Source organism: Haplochromis burtoni, unplaced genomic scaffold (genome assembly GCF_018398535.1).
Source record: "Haplochromis burtoni strain Fernald_Lab_line unplaced genomic scaffold, NCSU_Asbu1 Contig_392, whole genome shotgun sequence".
NCBI classification, from domain to species: domain Eukaryota; kingdom Metazoa; phylum Chordata; class Actinopteri; order Cichliformes; family Cichlidae; genus Haplochromis; species Haplochromis burtoni.
In genome coordinates, this window is record NW_024582753.1 from 157,205 (window position 1) to 173,766 (window position 16,562).

Consider the following 16,562-nt stretch of genomic DNA (forward strand, 5'->3'; position numbering starts at 1 on the left):
TAATAAGGTGGTGATATAATTGTCAACCTTACTGGGAATAATGCACAAATATACCAAGTTATAAATAAAACACATGATACGCATTTGTTTTTCCAAAAACAATAAAGAGTTTAACTCTTCATAGTTAACTTTGGGAAAAGAGCTAAGCTAACATGAAATTCTGGTAAGGGGCATATTTTCAACTGGAATAAACAGATGATCATAGGCTAGTAAACTAAATCCATTTAAAACACAAAGACACAGTTTTATCAAAGGCATTTCATGATAATTGACAAAAGGCAGCGAGCCTGTTGCCTGTCTTTAGCTTTATTAAATTAGCCAGTTATGTTCATTGGGGAATGGCAAAATAATATCCAGTTGCATTTTATTCATTATCTATTAATATTTGAATGGTTAAATAAATAATTGCCTTCATTTTCCCCCTCTCGGGTAGCCAAATTATTTAGCACATTTGTTCTTTTCTGGTAGCTAAAACATTCTAAGAGTATTTTTCTGCATTTGTGGGTTGCTCTATAATGAGATAAAAGGGTTGTGTTCCCCATAACTGGACGCACATAAAGACATAATTAGGTATGAGAAAATTGTACATTTTTGTGTACTTAGAACAGCGTTGTGTCACGCTTGGGACAAAATGGGATGGCTTCTTGTCACAAGACAGCCCCGTCATGTTGCAGTCTCGCAGCCTTGTTTATGGAGTTCTCTGGGATGTGGAATGACTGAATGGACTGACCGGACTTCTTTGTAAGAAAGGCATTTTTGTCCCCCTCTGGGCACGTACGTGGCAGAGTAATGGGCGTGTGAGAGCCAAGAAGAGCCAACGTTTTCATAGCTTGAATTGAAATCTGTTGAGAAGAAATGCGATATGGCTTTTGTGACTGACCCTCACAAACTGGAGTATCTGCTGCAACGCAGGGTCCCGTAAGTGTTGTGAAGGTTTTGTTGTGAGCTCTGGCGTGTGTTGCACGATGGGCGTTTAGCTATTAAATAATGGGGAGGACAGTTTATCCATTTTCCTCTTGATTTAATTTGATTGCTCTGATCATATCCAGACTCGAGAGACTTCAGAGGATTTGTGGTAAAGTCCAGAAGGAGTCAGGAATGTGTGATGAGCAGCTTGCCCACCTGGAGACCCTGCTGCAGACGGTGAGTTAAACTGCTATGTGTTACTGCAGTATGAGTTGACAAACTGACATGAAATCCAGAAACCGAGTGATTAGTGTACAAAGGGAAAGAAAAAATCACAGGAATGCATTTTCCAGTCACTGTCATTAGCATTTTTTGTATCCTGATGTGCATGACCAACTAAGAACAAGGCTAAGATTAATACTTTAATTGGCTTCCTTTCCTCCAGGACATCCGTCTGCTGAACGCAGGGAAACCAGCTCAGCACGCAGCAGAGGTGGAGAGGGAGCTGGACAAGGCAGACAATGTCATTCGCCTGCTCTTCAATGACGTGCAGGTACTCAAGGATGGGCGCCACCCTCAGGCTGAACAGATGTACCGCAGGTGAGTGCTGTGTGTGTGCTGAATTTAAGTGAACTTTCAAAATAGAAAGCTGAAAAAGCAAGGGCATTGTCAACTAACTACTGTCTGTCTGTACTTGTGTGTGTCTGTGTTTTTATTTTTCATTGACAGAGTTTACCGCCTCCATGAGCGCTTGGTGAATTTGCGCACCGACTACAATCTTCGTCTGAAGTCTGCCGTGACTACTGCCCAGGTCCCAATTACCCAGAGCGTCCAGCAGACCTCCGTGAAGGGACGGCCCGAGTTGGATGACGTAACCTTGCGTTATGTTCAAGATCTCTTGGCCTGGGTGGAGGAGAACCAGCGCCGCATCGATAACGCAGAGTGGGGATCTGATCTGCCTTCGATGGAGTCCCAGCTGGGCAGCCACAGAGGCTTGCATCAGACCGTGGAGGACTTCAAATCCAAAATCGAACGGGCTAAGGCTGATGAGGTAGTGTTTCTATCGGACCACTAAAAAGTCTACATACGGATTTTAAGTATGTATAAAAGTGGTTCCCTATTTCCTAATGTCATTTTGTGGTTTTCATATACAATAGACCCAATTATCTCCTGTCAGCAAGGCCACATACAGAGAATACCTGGGAAAACTGGACCTTCAGTATGGCAAACTACTGGTAAATATTCATAAATAATCTGATTTCAGATTTTAATCACTCAGCACAAAAGGTTGAAGCTATAAATATAAGCTATGGATCTTTAATCAGCTGTAAATATTCCTTCTTCTTTTTTTCAGAACTCTTCCAAGTTCCGCCTAAGAAATCTGGAATCACTGCATGCCTTTGTCAGCGCTGCTACTAAAGAGCTGATGTGGTTGAATGACAAAGAAGAGGAAGAGGTCAACTTTGACTGGAGTGACAGGAACACTAACATGACAGCAAAGAAAGACAATTACTCGGTGCGTTTAAGAAGTAGAACCAAATCTAAAATTTCACAGTTGCTCATTTTTATCCCCTAATCCTGCCCTGTAGATTCACTGACAGATGTTCAACAAATAAGCAGATTTTCAACTACATCTGTTCAATTCTTCAGGGTCTCATGCGAGAACTGGAGCTGAGGGAGAAGAAGGTCAATGACATCCAGACTTTGGGAGACAGACTTGTCAGGGATGGACATCCAGGCAAGAAGACCGTTGAGGTAATTGCAGTAGTTAATCCAGCTGAGCAGAAGACATCTGCATGCAGAATATAGACCTAAATGTGTCCAAACTAATGCACTGTCATTGTCATATCTTCTTGATCTCTACCAGTCCTTCACAGCTGCCCTGCAGACTCAGTGGAGCTGGATCCTCCAGCTGTGCTGCTGTATAGAGGCTCATCTCAAAGAAAACACAGCCTACTACCAGGTCTGGAACACAGACATTTAGGAATATAAATCTCCAGGATAATCATCCCTCATATTCATAGAGTCAGGAATATTGTCCGCCTCATGTGATCTCCTTCTTTACAGTTCTTTGCCGACGTTAAAGAGGCTCAGGATAAGATGAAGAAAATGCAAGAGAACATGAAAAAGAAATACAGCTGTGATCGCTCTACAACAGCCACACGCCTAGAGGATCTGCTGCAGGATGCTGCGGTATGTACATGTTCAAATGCATCGTACCGCACACACACTTTAATAAAAGCATCAAGGGGTCTGCTTTCTTTTACTGTAATCTAGTTTAATCTTCTTTTCAACAGGAAGAGAAAGAACAGCTGAATGAATTCAAGACTGTGGTGGCCGGCCTGAACAAGAGATCCAGGTCAATCATCCAGCTGAAACCACGAAACCCCACCACTTCCATCAAAGGCAAACTGCCCATTCAGGCTGTCTGTGACTTCAAACAGCAGGAGGTTGGATTATTTCCACTGTGGAAATGCTTAATCATTCACCATTGTGATCATGATTGCCACAGATCCTGAGACTACATCTACTTTAATATATCCTGGCTTCTTTTCAGATCACTGTCCACAAAGGAGATGAGTGTGCACTCCTCAACAACTCTCAGCCCTTCAAGTGGAAGGTCTTGAACCGTTCTGGACACGAGGCGATGGTGCCTTCTGTCTGCTTCATTGTACCTCCTGTCAACAAGGAGGCTGTGGACGGTGTGTCCAGGTGTGGCTATAAAATTGAACCCCTATGTGACGACGACATCTTGGCTTGATCATGTCAATTATTTAATTTGTTTTTTCTTTTGTTCCCATAATGCACAATATTGTCCTACTGTAGTCTGGATGCAGGTCATCAGGGAATGGTGTCCATGTGGCAGATGCTCCATATAAACATGAAGAGTCTACTGTCATGGCAGTACCTGATGAGAGACTTCACACAGATACGCTCCTGGAACATCACAATGGTTGGTACCAATGTTCCCTCTAAGCTGCGCACGTGCGCAATTGTGCACTGCTGGCACAGTCTCTGTGCAGAGAAAATCTGTGTTGCGCACAACAAAAATCTAACCTGAATTGAAATTAAAATGAATACTTTAACAATTCTGTTTTGCAGTGTTAGTCAGTAAGTAACTGGCTGTTCCCATATGGGATTAGAACGATGCCACCTTATCCCATAGTCCAGCAAATGATGCGATTTACATTCGTATATACGCAGCTAATCAACGTGGTTGACAGGCTATGACAGCGTCGACGCCGGTGTTTTAGCTAGCAAAGCGGCGTGGCTGATGTGGAGTGAAGCCACGTTAATGACAACGTGTACAACCATTGGAGATGTGAGCAGGACAGACGGAACAATTGACGGAAAAAGTGTGGACTTTATACCAGTTTTTAAAATGTGTTGATAGGCCACGTAAAACCAGAGTTATGATAAAAATATATGCAATCTTTGTTTGTTTGTTCCTGAATACTATTGTTGTTTATATTTACTGCGGGAATAAACGGTAAAAATGGCGTTTTATAAGAAAAAAGGCTTGAAAGCCTGTGAGCAAAAACAAACTCCACCCCCTCTCCCTTTCCTATTCGTCCAAAAAAGTACCATGTCGACCAATCAAAAAATGATATGGCAACGTGGCATCTAGTTGTTAAGAAACGGGGGGAAGTTTTAGGAGTGACGGTGGTGCTTTGAGATGTGAGAGATTTGAGACGTTTAGCGCAAATCTTGTGTAGTTAGTGTGTACTGTAGTTTTTGTTGTGTGCGTCAGAACAATGAGGCGACTGCTGAATGTTACAGGTGTTACAGCAGTGATACATCTCCTGTTGTCAGGCCTGCAGGTATCAGGCTGTTGTTCTCCTTTATCTCATAGTGGACAGAAATTATTTTTTTGGAGTGGCACAAATAATTTGTGTGGCATCAGATTTGATGCAGAACAGCTGATTGTTCTAAAAATAGTTTGAAATGTTTATTTAAAAAAACGCCTTGGCTGCATTTAAAAAAAAAATAGCTGCAAAAAACTTTGTTTGCCAAACTGAGTTACTTTAAAAAGAAAGAAAGTTGTGTTTTCAAAATTGGAGTTCAAGTTATTTTTACTTCCAATAGTGTTAACATACTACACAGGTCAATGACTAGATTTTTTTTTACATTTTCATTGCAAGTGGGCTAAAGCAGTTAATTAAAAGTAGTCTAACATAAATGCTGTAATTTGATAATTTTAATAAACCATGTAACTTGGATGGATTAGATGCCGGCGTGACCACAGTGCACACGTCTGATGTCGCTCACAGTGGTCCAAGGGATCGCTCAGAGAGTTTGTGTGTTCACTCAGACACGTGAAAAATTAGAGGGAACATTGGTTGGTACTAAAGTAAAAGTATCACCTAAAACTTTTAGAGCTGACAAAGAGGGGAACTTCATTGTGGTTCATTCCATGTTTGGAAATGGAAATTCCATTTCAGTGTGTACCAAGTTTGGTGTAGCTGACGATAAAAGGGGCCTTGTTTGTGCTTTGACGACATTGCGCTAAGTCCTGTCTCCTAATTCCTCCACTGCTTCTCTTCATTGTGTGCAGTTAAAGACCATGAAGCCAGAAGAGTACAGGCTGATCATGCGGAATCTGGAGCTTCACTACCAGGACTTCATGCATGACAGCCAGGACTCGCAGCTCTTCGGCCCCGATGACCGCATGCAGGTTGAGGACGACTACACCAAGTCCACCCAGCATTTCGACAACCTGCTTCGCTCCATGGAGAAAGGTGAGATCTGATTTTAACAAACTGATTTTAATGATTCATAGTTTTACCGAGGTCAAGTGTGTAGCAACTGAACAGTATATAATTGTCAATTCACCTTTCAGGAATAATGGTTGTTAGGGTTAAAGGTGAGTGACTTAAAGCAAGCACAAACTACTGCTCACCAAACTAATATGTGTACACGCCTTCCAGCCTTTGATGGAATGTCCCAAAACACGTGTTTGTCTTTAGTCATGTGTGAGTGCATGTTGCTTTGATTTTCAATATGCATTTTCTTTGTGGCAGCTCTGCACCAAGTAGAATATGTGTTCTGATTTTAGGTACTTGGGTAGTGCATATGTTGTGTATGCTATAGATATGGCTGGAGCTGCGTGTATTTTACACATCATATATGAAGAACTGCATGGAAGGTGTGACACGACACAGGTGATCGAAAACATTACAGTGCAGCAGTACAGCATTATCTATTTGTGGACATGACATCTTAGGATGTGTCATATTAAAATTGAATTGAATGTTTCATACTAACAAGAATAGTTCAATTTCAGAGTGCTTTAATTTCACAGCCATTCACGGGTAATGATCCAAACGCGTACTGTTAGAAAGGGCGGATACGGGAGTTTCACTTGGTTGCTGGTAGGTAGCGTAACAACAGCAGTGACTTTTGCGACTCGACATTCATGCAAAAGTATGGGATGAGTTTGACTATCGGATGGACATATGCTGTGCATCCAGAGAGGGACACATTGGACACTTGTGAACACTTTTTTTAATGTAAAACTTTATATTTAGCAATGTATTTTAAAATTGACAGCAAACTTCTACGTCCTTCTATGTACTGGATATTACTGTAAAAGATAAGATAGTCTTTATTAGTCCCAGAGTTGGGAAATTCAAATATAGCCTTTTCAAAACGGATGATCTTTTCTATTCCTACGATTCTAAACTAATACAAATGTGTTCACAGGTCAACAGAATGAGACTCTGTGTAAGAACTACATCTCTGAGCTGAAGGACCTGCGTCTGCGTATAGAGGACTGCGAGGCTGGTACTGTGGCACGCATTCGCAAACCTGTGGAAAAAGAGCCTCTCAAAGAGTGTATTCAGAAGACCACAGAGCAGAAGGTACAGAGCTCAAATTTAAATGTGTTCTGTGCAGAAATGGCAATGAGGCATCAAATGAAACCAAAAATAGCTGTGCTGTGGTTAAAAGACGGATAGGTTTGTTGGATAGTTGACTAAATGTGTTATTGATGAGAAGCAAAAGTAGCTAACTGAACCAGAATCCATGCAGAAGGATGGAGTGGGGGTTGAATTAATGAATCGTTGCAGTAGGTTTAAAATCTGGAAACACAGCAGAGAATTAAAATCAATTTAAGTGCTTAACAGCTTATATGTAATTCAATGAGAGCTGGGATGCTGGCGTCAATCCAGCAGCTGTACAGCCCTGCTAGTAGGTGAAGTTCAGCTTAGGGCTTTGTGCAAAAATAAAAGTTTTGAGTTATTTGAGTTTGGTTGACACATAAAAATGGGGTTAAATTGTTAACGATGGCAGAAAACTTGCCATGTGCCTCTGGTTCCTGCTCTCCTCGAGCTTAGTTTAATAAAAATTTTAAATGTTCCTTTTTTTCTTTCAGTTGTTCATAGTCGGCTGGCTTGGATTTTTTTTGGGTTTTTCTTTGTTCTTCATGCTTGTCTTCTCTGTTGTACAGAAAGTTCAGGGAGAACTTGACAGCCTTAAGAAGGACCTTGATAAGGTGTCTGTTAAGACACAAGAAGTCTTGGCCTCCCCTCAGCCTTCCACCTCAGCTCCTGTGCTGCGGTCAGAGCTCGACCTCACTGTACAGAAGATGGATCATGCCCACATTCTTTCCTCTGTTTATCTTGAGAAGTAAGTCCCTAAAAACTGACTGCAAAGAGAAAATGTGCTGTTTTCTAGTGCACTTAGATCTCCTTAATTAATTTATTGCTCCTTGTCTCAGGCTAAAGACTGTGGAAATGGTCATCCGCAACACACAGGGTGCTGAAGGCGTTCTCAAGCAGTATGAGGACTGTCTGCGTGAAGTTCACACTGTGCCCAGTGATGTCAAGGAAGTAGAGACTTACAGAGCAAAGCTTAAGGTAAACAATACATGACTTATTTTCTTGCCAAGCCTCTTTTTACAGAAATCTTACTTATGTTACAAAGAACTATTCTCAATTGATTCTGTTTAAGAAATAGAAGTCACACTTTTAATAGTAGGTTTGCCCGGTTCTGATGTATTTACAGACTGTTTATTGGTGTTCTTTGTACAAAACTTGCAGAAAATGCGCACTGAAGCTGAGGGTGAACAGCCAGTGTTTGATTCCCTGGAAGAAGAACTGAAAAAAGCCTCTGCTGTGAGCGACAAGATGGCTCGTGTGCACAGCGAGCGCGACGTTGAGCTCGACCACTTCCGCCAGCAGCTGTCCAGCCTCCAGGATCGTTGGAAGGCCGTGTTCACCCAGATCGACCTTCGCCAGAGAGAGCTAGAGCAGCTCGGCCGCCAGCTCGGTTACTATCGTGAGAGCTATGATTGGCTAATCCGCTGGATTGCCGATGCTAAGCAAAGACAGGAGAAGATTCAGGCTGTGCCTATCACCGACAGCAAAACGCTGAAGGAGCAACTTGCCCAGGAGAAAGTATGTTCAACGATCTAATATTAGCACCATTATTTGCTTTATTTTCGAGTGAAACTGCTGAGATTAACTTTTATTTGAACCCTTTTCCTTTCAACACAGAAACTGCTGGAGGAGATCGAACAGAACAAAGACAAAGTTGATGAGTGTCAAAAATACGCTAAAGCATACATTGATACTATCAAGGCGAGCCTGAAATAACACTATTCTGCATATTTTTTGATAATTCTTGCAGTTTAGAGCATTTACTGAAATAACTTGTAATGTGTTTCATGCTAATAGGACTATGAACTCCAACTGGTTGCCTACAAAGCTCAGGTGGAACCTCTTGTCTCGCCCCTCAAGAAAACCAAACTGGATTCAGCTTCTGACAACATTATTCAGGAGGTGAGTTTATGAGTACTGGAAATCATTACAGAAAAAAGGTAATTTTTTTTTTTTTTTTAATTGAAGGTTAACTCTACCACTAACCACTGACCCTGTGAAAACAATATTCCTGAAGCTGTTGCATTTCTAAATGTTATTTTTTTCTCTCCTGTATCAGTATGTAACACTGAGGACCCGGTACAGCGAACTGATGACTCTGACTAGTCAGTACATCAAGTTCATCACAGACACGCAGCGCCGCCTGGACGACGACGAGGTGCGTGACAACTGGCCGAGGATCCCAAACAAACTAAATTCTATCTAACATTAACCTAACAAACCAATCAAACTGACATCTAACCAACACAGATGAGAAATTGCCAGTCACTGAACCACAGGCATGCAAGCACGCACTTTTCTTTGTGTGTTTTATGCACACACAAACCCATATATACATTATATTTAATGTACAGGTGACAAATAGATTCTTTACACTGGTTATGCGTGAAACATTGGCCTGCTGTAGCTGATATTTTTTCTAGTGAAATACACACGTAAGGCTAATATCTAATAGGGATTAGTTAAAATGGTATTTAAGGTTATTAAAAATACCAGAAAACAAACAGTGTATAAAGCTCATTCACCCACGTGGATGCAGTATGAAAGTAGATTTGTTAAGTTGGAGTGTTAGGTTCTCCATTTCCATCCATTCTGTGTGTTGTGTCATTTATAGACTTAGAACGAGGGGTTCTTTCTTTCACTCTTTCTTTCTTTCAAGCTTCCTTTTTCTTCCTTCGCATTAATTCCCGAGGTCAAACCCAAAGTTCTGATCTAAGGTTCAACCTGGTTATCATGGTCTTCAGCTCTCTTTCTTTTTCCACAGTAACACAACTTTAAAGTGTTACATTATTTTCTAACCCTGATGTTTTGTTTCCTTCTTTGCCTCTCTTAACTGCTTGCCAGTGCTTTGCCATGATGAATGCTTAACCTGTGCATTAAAGAGGTAAATTATTCAGTGTTTTCGGGGTACCTACCGACCCTATTACTTTCATCATCCTTTGTCTCTGTCAAACTCCATCGGACATTTTTTTCACTCCATTCTTTATATAAACACTGCAGCCATTCATACTGTCTCAAAGTCACTAATATTCTTACTAACAGCTCATCCTGTAAATTTACAACTTTTCCTGAAATTAACACAGCCATAAGCGAGCTTCCTAATATACACTGGGTTGACTTGAGCCTCTTATCATTGACTTCGCCTTTGCTTTCTCCATTTTGTCACAAATAGTGATTTAAAGAACCCCCAGTGCATGGGATGAGATTAAAAAAAAGAGTGGTGATTTGTAACATTAAACTATTTCAACAAACCTCACTTAAGTTTTCTCACAAACTTTCAAATGCAGGAAACATGAGCATTAGAAGCTCGCCATAAATTCTATTCATGAGTGTGGTAAATCCATTTATAGTGCTAATTTAAACAGTTTAATTGATCCAATTTTATGGCAAAGATTGACATAGTTCAGTTACAGCTACAGTCGCATGCCATGTTTTTCTTGCTGTGTTGTGAAGTGATATTTTGTTCCCATACATTAATAGATCCACTGCCATCTGAATCGTTTTACTTGCATCGTGAATTTAACATGACTTTGATGAATGTGCATCTAATTTGCAACTAGTGAATGATCTTTTACTAAGCTAATTTTAACATTAACATTGCCTGGGTAATACAGTACATTTAGATGCTTGTTGCAGTGTGTGTTTTGGCTGTGTTTACCACAGTACTTACAATTTTAATTCACACTGCTTCGAGCAGGTCAAATGTGATGTATTACCTTTAACCTGTCATGCTTGATTATAATCCTTTCTTTACCATTTGCTTCCACTAATGCAGAAAGCTGCAGAGAAACTCAAAGCAGAAGAGCGGAAAAAAATGGCCGAGATGCAGGCAGAGTTAGACAAACAGAAGCAGTTAGCTGAAGCTCACGCAAAGGCTATTGCCAAAGCTGAGAAAGAGGCTCAAGAGCTGAAGCTCAAAATGCAGGAAGAAGTAAGCAAGAGAGAAATTGCTGCTGTAGATGCAGAGAAGCAAAAGACCAACATCCAGCTGGAGCTGCAGGAGCTCAAAAATCTCTCAGAGCAGCAAATCAAGGACAAAAGTCAACAGGTAGATGAAGCGCTTCACAGCCGGACTAAGATCGAAGAGGAAATCCGCCTCATCAGGATCCAACTCGAGATAACACAAAAACAAAAGTATACCGCCGAATCTGAGCTCCAGCAGCTTCGCGATAGAGCGGCTGAAGCAGAAAAACTCAGAAAGCTTGCCCAAGATGAGGCTGAGAAGCTCCGTAAACAAGTAAGTGAAGAGACACAGAAAAAGCGCCAGGCTGAGGAGGAACTCAAGCGCAAATCTGAGGCAGAGAAGGAAGCTGCTAAACAAAAGCAAAAAGCTCTGGAGGACCTTGAAAACCTCAGGATGCAGGCCGAGGAGGCTGAAAGACAAGTGAAGCAAGCAGAGATTGAAAAGGAAAAACAAATCAAGGTCGCTCATGAGGCTGCACAGCAAAGTGCTGCAGCTGAACTCCAGAGCAAGCACATGTCATTTGCGGAAAAGACCTCAAAGTTGGAGGAATCACTCAAGCAGGAGCATGGTGCTGTCCTTCAGCTGCAACAGGAAGCAGAACGCCTCAAGAAACAACAGGAAGACGCAGAAAATTCCAGAGAAGAGGCTGAAAAAGAGCTCGAGAAATGGAGGCAGAAGGCTAATGAGGCTCTTCGTCTGAGGTTGCAGGCCGAAGAAGAAGCTCACAAAAAGACCCTCGCTCAAGAGGAAGCTGAGAAACAAAAGGAGGAGGCAGAGCGTGAGGCTAAAAAGAGAGCCAAAGCCGAGGAGTCAGCCCTGAAGCAGAAAGAAATGGCTGAAGAAGAGCTTGAGAGGCAGAGGAAGATAGCCGACAGCACAGCCCAGCAGAAACTCACTGCCGAGCAGGAGCTCATTCGACTCAGGGCGGACTTTGACAACGCAGAACAGCAGAGATCCCTCCTTGAAGATGAACTTTACCGCCTGAAGAATGAAGTCGCTGCAGCTCAGCAACAAAGGAAGCAGCTAGAAGATGAGCTGGCCAAAGTTAGGAGTGAAATGGATATCCTCATTCAGCTGAAGACTAAGGCAGAAAAGGAGTCCATGTCTAATACAGAGAAGAGCAAGCAACTACTTGAGGCAGAAGCTGCCAAGATGAAGGACCTTGCTGAGGAGGCAAGCAGGCTTAGAGCCATTTCAGAGGAGGCTAAGCATCAGAGGCAGATTGCTGAGGAAGAGGCAGCTCGTCAGAGGGCAGAAGCTGAGAGAATTCTCAAAGAGAAGCTGGCTGCGATCAGTGAGGCCACTCGCTTAAAAACAGAGGCCGAAATTGCCCTGAAAGAGAAGGAGGCAGAAAATGAGAGACTCCGGAGGCAAGCTGAGGATGAGGCTTACCAGAGGAAAGCTCTTGAAGACCAGGCCAACCAGCACAAGCAAGAGATTGAGGAAAAGATTGTGCAACTCAAAAAATCCTCTGAGGCAGAAATGGAAAGACAGAAAGCCATAGTGGATGACACACTCAAACAGAGGCGAATTGTCGAAGAAGAAATCCGGATTCTTAAACTCAACTTTGAAAAGGCCTCATCTGGAAAACTGGATCTGGAGCTGGAACTGAACAAGCTGAAAAACATTGCAGACGAAACCCACCAAAGCAAGATCAGAGCCGAAGAGGAAGCAGAGAAACTAAGGAAGCTTGCCCTTGAGGAGGAGAAGAGGAGGAGGGAAGCAGAGGAAAAGGTGAAGAAGATTGCTGCTGCAGAGGAAGAGGCCGCCAGGCAGCGTAAGGCAGCCCTAGAAGAGCTTGAACGGCTGAGGAAGAAAGCAGAAGAAGCCAGAAAGCAGAAAGATGAGGCTGACAAAGAAGCTGAAAAACAGATTGTTGTGGCCCAACAGGCAGCCCACAAATGCAGTGCAGCAGAGCAACAGGTTCAAAGCGTCCTTGCCCAACAGATAGAAGACAGCATCACGCAGAAGAAGCTCAAGGAAGAGTATGAGAAAGCCAAGAAGCTGGCCAAAGAGGCCGAAGCTGCTAAGGAGAAAGCAGAAAGAGAGGCAGCTCTCCTTCGTCAGCAAGCAGAGGAGGCAGAACGGCAGAAAGCAGCTGCTGAGGAAGAAGCCGCAAACCAAGCCAAGGCTCAGGAAGATGCCGAGCGACTGAGGAAGGAAGCTGAATTTGAAGCTGCCAAACGAGCCCAAGCTGAGGCTGCAGCGCTCATGCAGAAGCAGCAAGCTGACGCTGAAATGGCAAAGCACAAAAAGCTGGCCGAGCAAACGTTAAAACAGAAGTTCCAAGTGGAGCAAGAGCTCACAAAGGTTAAGCTGAGGCTTGATGAAACTGATAAGCAAAAATCTGTCCTAGATGAAGAACTCCAGCGCCTCAAAGACGAGGTCGACGATGCCGTCAAACAAAGGGGCCAGGTGGAGGAGGAGCTGTTCAAAGTCAAGGTCCAGATGGAGGAACTGCTCAAACTGAAAAATAAAATTGAGGAGGAAAATCAGCGTCTGATTAAGAAGGACAAAGACAGCACACAAAAACTGCTTGCTGAAGAGGCTGAGAACATGAGAAAGCTTGCAGAGGACGCTGCTAGGCTTAGTGTGGAAGCGCAAGAGGCTGCACGCTTGAGACAAATTGCAGAAGATGACCTTAATCAGCAACGGGCACTTGCGGAAAAGATGCTCAAAGAGAAAATGCAAGCAATTCAAGAAGCATCTCGACTCAAGGCTGAAGCAGAAATGCTCCAGAAGCAGAAGGACTTGGCTCAGGAGCAGGCTCAGAAGCTGCTGGAGGATAAACAGTTAATGCAGCAGCGCCTGGAGGAGGAATCCGAGGAATATCACAAGTCACTGGAAGTAGAGCGAAAAAGGCAATTGGAGATCATGGCTGAAGCTGAAAGACTCAGACTTCAGGTTTCTCAGCTCAGTGAAGCCCAGGCCAGAGCTGAAGAAGAGGCTAAAAAATTCAAGAAACAAGCCGATACAGTTGCTGCCCGTCTTCACGAGACTGAAATTGCTACCCAAGAAAAAATGACTGTAGTGGAAAGACTGGAATTTGAGAGACTAAATACCAGCAAAGAGTCCGATGATTTACGCAAAGCTATTGCAGACCTAGAGAACGAGAAGGCTAGACTGAAAAAGGAGGCTGAAGAACGTCAAAATAAGTCTAAAGAGGTATTGTGTCAAAAATGGCATAACAGAGCAGCTTATGTCATTGTTAACTCTATCAAAAAGCTAACTCACTTCATTCTTAAAGTTTCCTCTGTTCCTTCCTTACACTAATCATATCACCATATTTTTTACTGAATATGATTTAATTTTTTTCACAGTGCACTGTGCTCATGCAGAAAACAACCTGAATGTGCAGCCGTATCATGCAATGTTGACATGCTTCATTTTTTCTTTCAGTTTCAAAACTCATTTATCCCTTAGCTTGTGACAAAATTAAAAACAAACATTATTATAAATACAGTTCAAAAACCAGGTGAACTGTTCAGCAATTTGAGCAACAGAGGGAAATAGAGAAGATCTACACTAACTCGAGGGACAGTATAGCCTTCATTGTGAATACTGTGTTGCCACTGCAGGCCAAGAGTACATCTGCCATAGAGCTGACTTAATATATGGAGCCCTGTATGTCCAGTCATAATAATAGTTTTTCAAGCCCCCCTCCCAAAAGAAAACCTCACAATAATAATGATATTGCAATATCTATAGAAATTCCCTATAGTTAGCAAGATTGGTCGCTTTGTCATTATTACCACCAAAAGCCCAGTATCCTAATAATTGTATTATCTATTTAAAAAGCTACCATAATAACTTGATAACAAACTAACTGATTGCTTAATAATCCACATTAAGTTTGTTAAACATATTTCCCATATACCGTGTTACTTTTTTTAACAGCAGTCACCAAGAACAAACCGATGTTGTTTTGGAATTATAGTTTTGTCAGGTATATTTTATGAGTTTACATTGTTTACTCCAATTAGTAGGAGTATTTTTTGTAATATTTTTAAAGCCCCCTCACCTATGGTCATGAAATCTGGGTAATCACCAAGGGAGTAAGGTTGCGAATACAAGGGGGCGAAATGAGTTTTCTTCGTAGGGCGACTGCGCTGACGAGGATCTCTGGAATACTCTGCTTAGCCTGCTGCCACTGTGACCCAACTTAGAAGCACTGTGTCAGTTTCATGACTGGCAGTGGAATATCTAATACTGACTTTGATAAGTACAAGTAGCATCACAAAGCTTTGAGAAAAATAAAAGAGCATTGCCAGCATTTGGATAGATTCTAGAGGTCAGTTGTTATACACAGATTTCAGTGTTATATGTAATAATGCAATTCTGTGCTTCACTTGTGTGAAATTATATTTATATTATAACAAAAGCGCGAGCAAAAAAATAATCAGACCAAATAATTTTATTTCACAAGCGCAATTAAATTCCTCACGTTTAAATTCAACAACCTGTCAAGTAGAACTCAGTCGCGTGCATAAAGAAGCCGTCTTGCATGCGAGAGCTTTGCACAAATCAGAAAGTCACATTGTACAACAAGTCAAGTAATGTGACAAAAATAATGCTTTGTGAGTCCAGGTTTACACTTATTTTTCTCCCTGGAAACAGCATGCCAATTCAAAGAGGGGCAGCTACAGGAGATTCAACAACCCTAACCCTATCAACACAATTTAAAAACTGGCATATAAGTTGAAGTCCACACTTTCAACACAAGTTTAAATGGAGACACAGTGTGGCTGTATCTTGTTGCTATTAGTTGCTTAAATTGGTCATGTGTTTTGGACATGTCGGCACATCCGTCGACCACAGAGGGTTAATTATCAGCAGTTACTGTTTGCAATGTAGTAGTGGAAACACTGACAACTGTCACTGTATTACTTTAATGTTGAAGAAATATTTTAAACCAGAGGGTTCTAAGGAAGGTTCTGAAGCCTCTGCACTGTTGTCTGTAAAACTGTAGAAGCATGTGCAAAGCAGACACTCTTACACACACAATGGTACCTTTTGTGGGTGCAGCTACTAAGTTCTACGTCTGTGGGTTGCTGAATTTAAATGCGAGGAATTTACCTGCAATGAAATTATTTGCTCAGATCATTTTTATGCTCGCGCATTTGTTATGACATAAATATGTCAGATTAATCCTTAGAATGGCTCTCTCAAACTCCAAAATGTCAAAAACAAATTCTAACAGACGAATTCAACATTTTTTCAAAAACATGTTGAATCTCCTGTAGCTACCTCTCTTTGCTCTGAAATGGCATGCTGTTTCCAAGGGGAAAAAAGTGTAAACCTGCACATATTAGTACAGTAGCAGTATATGCGGCTATAGCCAAAAGCTATAGTTTCGAACTTTGGGGTGCTAATTGTCTTCCCAGCTGCTTCACACTTGGCTGCAAAGTACCTTAGCGCAAGGTCAATACAGCCAACAAAACCACATCATTTACAAAAAGCAGATATGAAATCCCGAGGCCACCAAGTTCTTTTTTGAAACTTGAATCAAAATCTCAAAGGCTGTTGCTCAGGTCAATGTATTACTTTTTAATTCCCCCCAACAGGTTCAGCCTCTATGGCCCCCTAGACACCCATGCAGATTTTCTATTAAAAATCTTTCCATTAAAACAATTGGTATGATATCAATAATAATTAAATATGATTAACATTTTTCAGTTCAGTTTTAGTGTTCTTTAAATGAGATGAATGAGATAAAAAAAAAAAAATTAGATCAGAGCTAACACATCGTTTCTGTAAAAACAAAAGCATCTCTTAGGGACCCCAAACTTTTGAACAACAGTGGGAGTTCTAGT

General features: G+C 41.8%; 1 protein-coding gene across 30 annotated transcripts in view; it reads left to right on the forward strand.

Moving 5' to 3' along the window:
* Positions 1-16,562, forward strand: part of plecb (plectin b) — a 130,156-nt gene that overhangs the window by 104,937 nt on the left and 8,657 nt on the right. For 25 of the 30 annotated variants that reach the window (XM_042212752.1, XM_042212753.1, XM_042212754.1 and 22 more), the window contains 21 exons: positions 1,050-1,143; positions 1,352-1,506; positions 1,636-1,957; positions 2,064-2,141; positions 2,261-2,422; positions 2,557-2,661; positions 2,774-2,869; positions 2,974-3,099; positions 3,204-3,356; positions 3,464-3,618; positions 3,733-3,859; positions 5,462-5,645; positions 5,747-5,770; positions 6,610-6,767; positions 7,355-7,533; positions 7,625-7,763; positions 7,947-8,303; positions 8,403-8,486; positions 8,583-8,687; positions 8,845-8,943; positions 10,561-13,914. In XM_042212752.1, coding sequence (XP_042068686.1) covers positions 1,050-1,143; positions 1,352-1,506; positions 1,636-1,957; positions 2,064-2,141; positions 2,261-2,422; positions 2,557-2,661; positions 2,774-2,869; positions 2,974-3,099; positions 3,204-3,356; positions 3,464-3,618; positions 3,733-3,859; positions 5,462-5,645; positions 5,747-5,770; positions 6,610-6,767; positions 7,355-7,533; positions 7,625-7,763; positions 7,947-8,303; positions 8,403-8,486; positions 8,583-8,687; positions 8,845-8,943; positions 10,561-13,914 — 6,256 coding nt within the window. The remainder of the gene's footprint in view (positions 1-1,049; positions 1,144-1,351; positions 1,507-1,635; positions 1,958-2,063; positions 2,142-2,260; positions 2,423-2,556; positions 2,662-2,773; positions 2,870-2,973; positions 3,100-3,203; positions 3,357-3,463; positions 3,619-3,732; positions 3,860-5,461; positions 5,646-5,746; positions 5,771-6,609; positions 6,768-7,354; positions 7,534-7,624; positions 7,764-7,946; positions 8,304-8,402; positions 8,487-8,582; positions 8,688-8,844; positions 8,944-10,560; positions 13,915-16,562) is intronic. The other 5 variants (XM_005944163.3, XM_042212750.1, XM_005944159.3 and 2 more) reach the window with 2 other exon arrangements.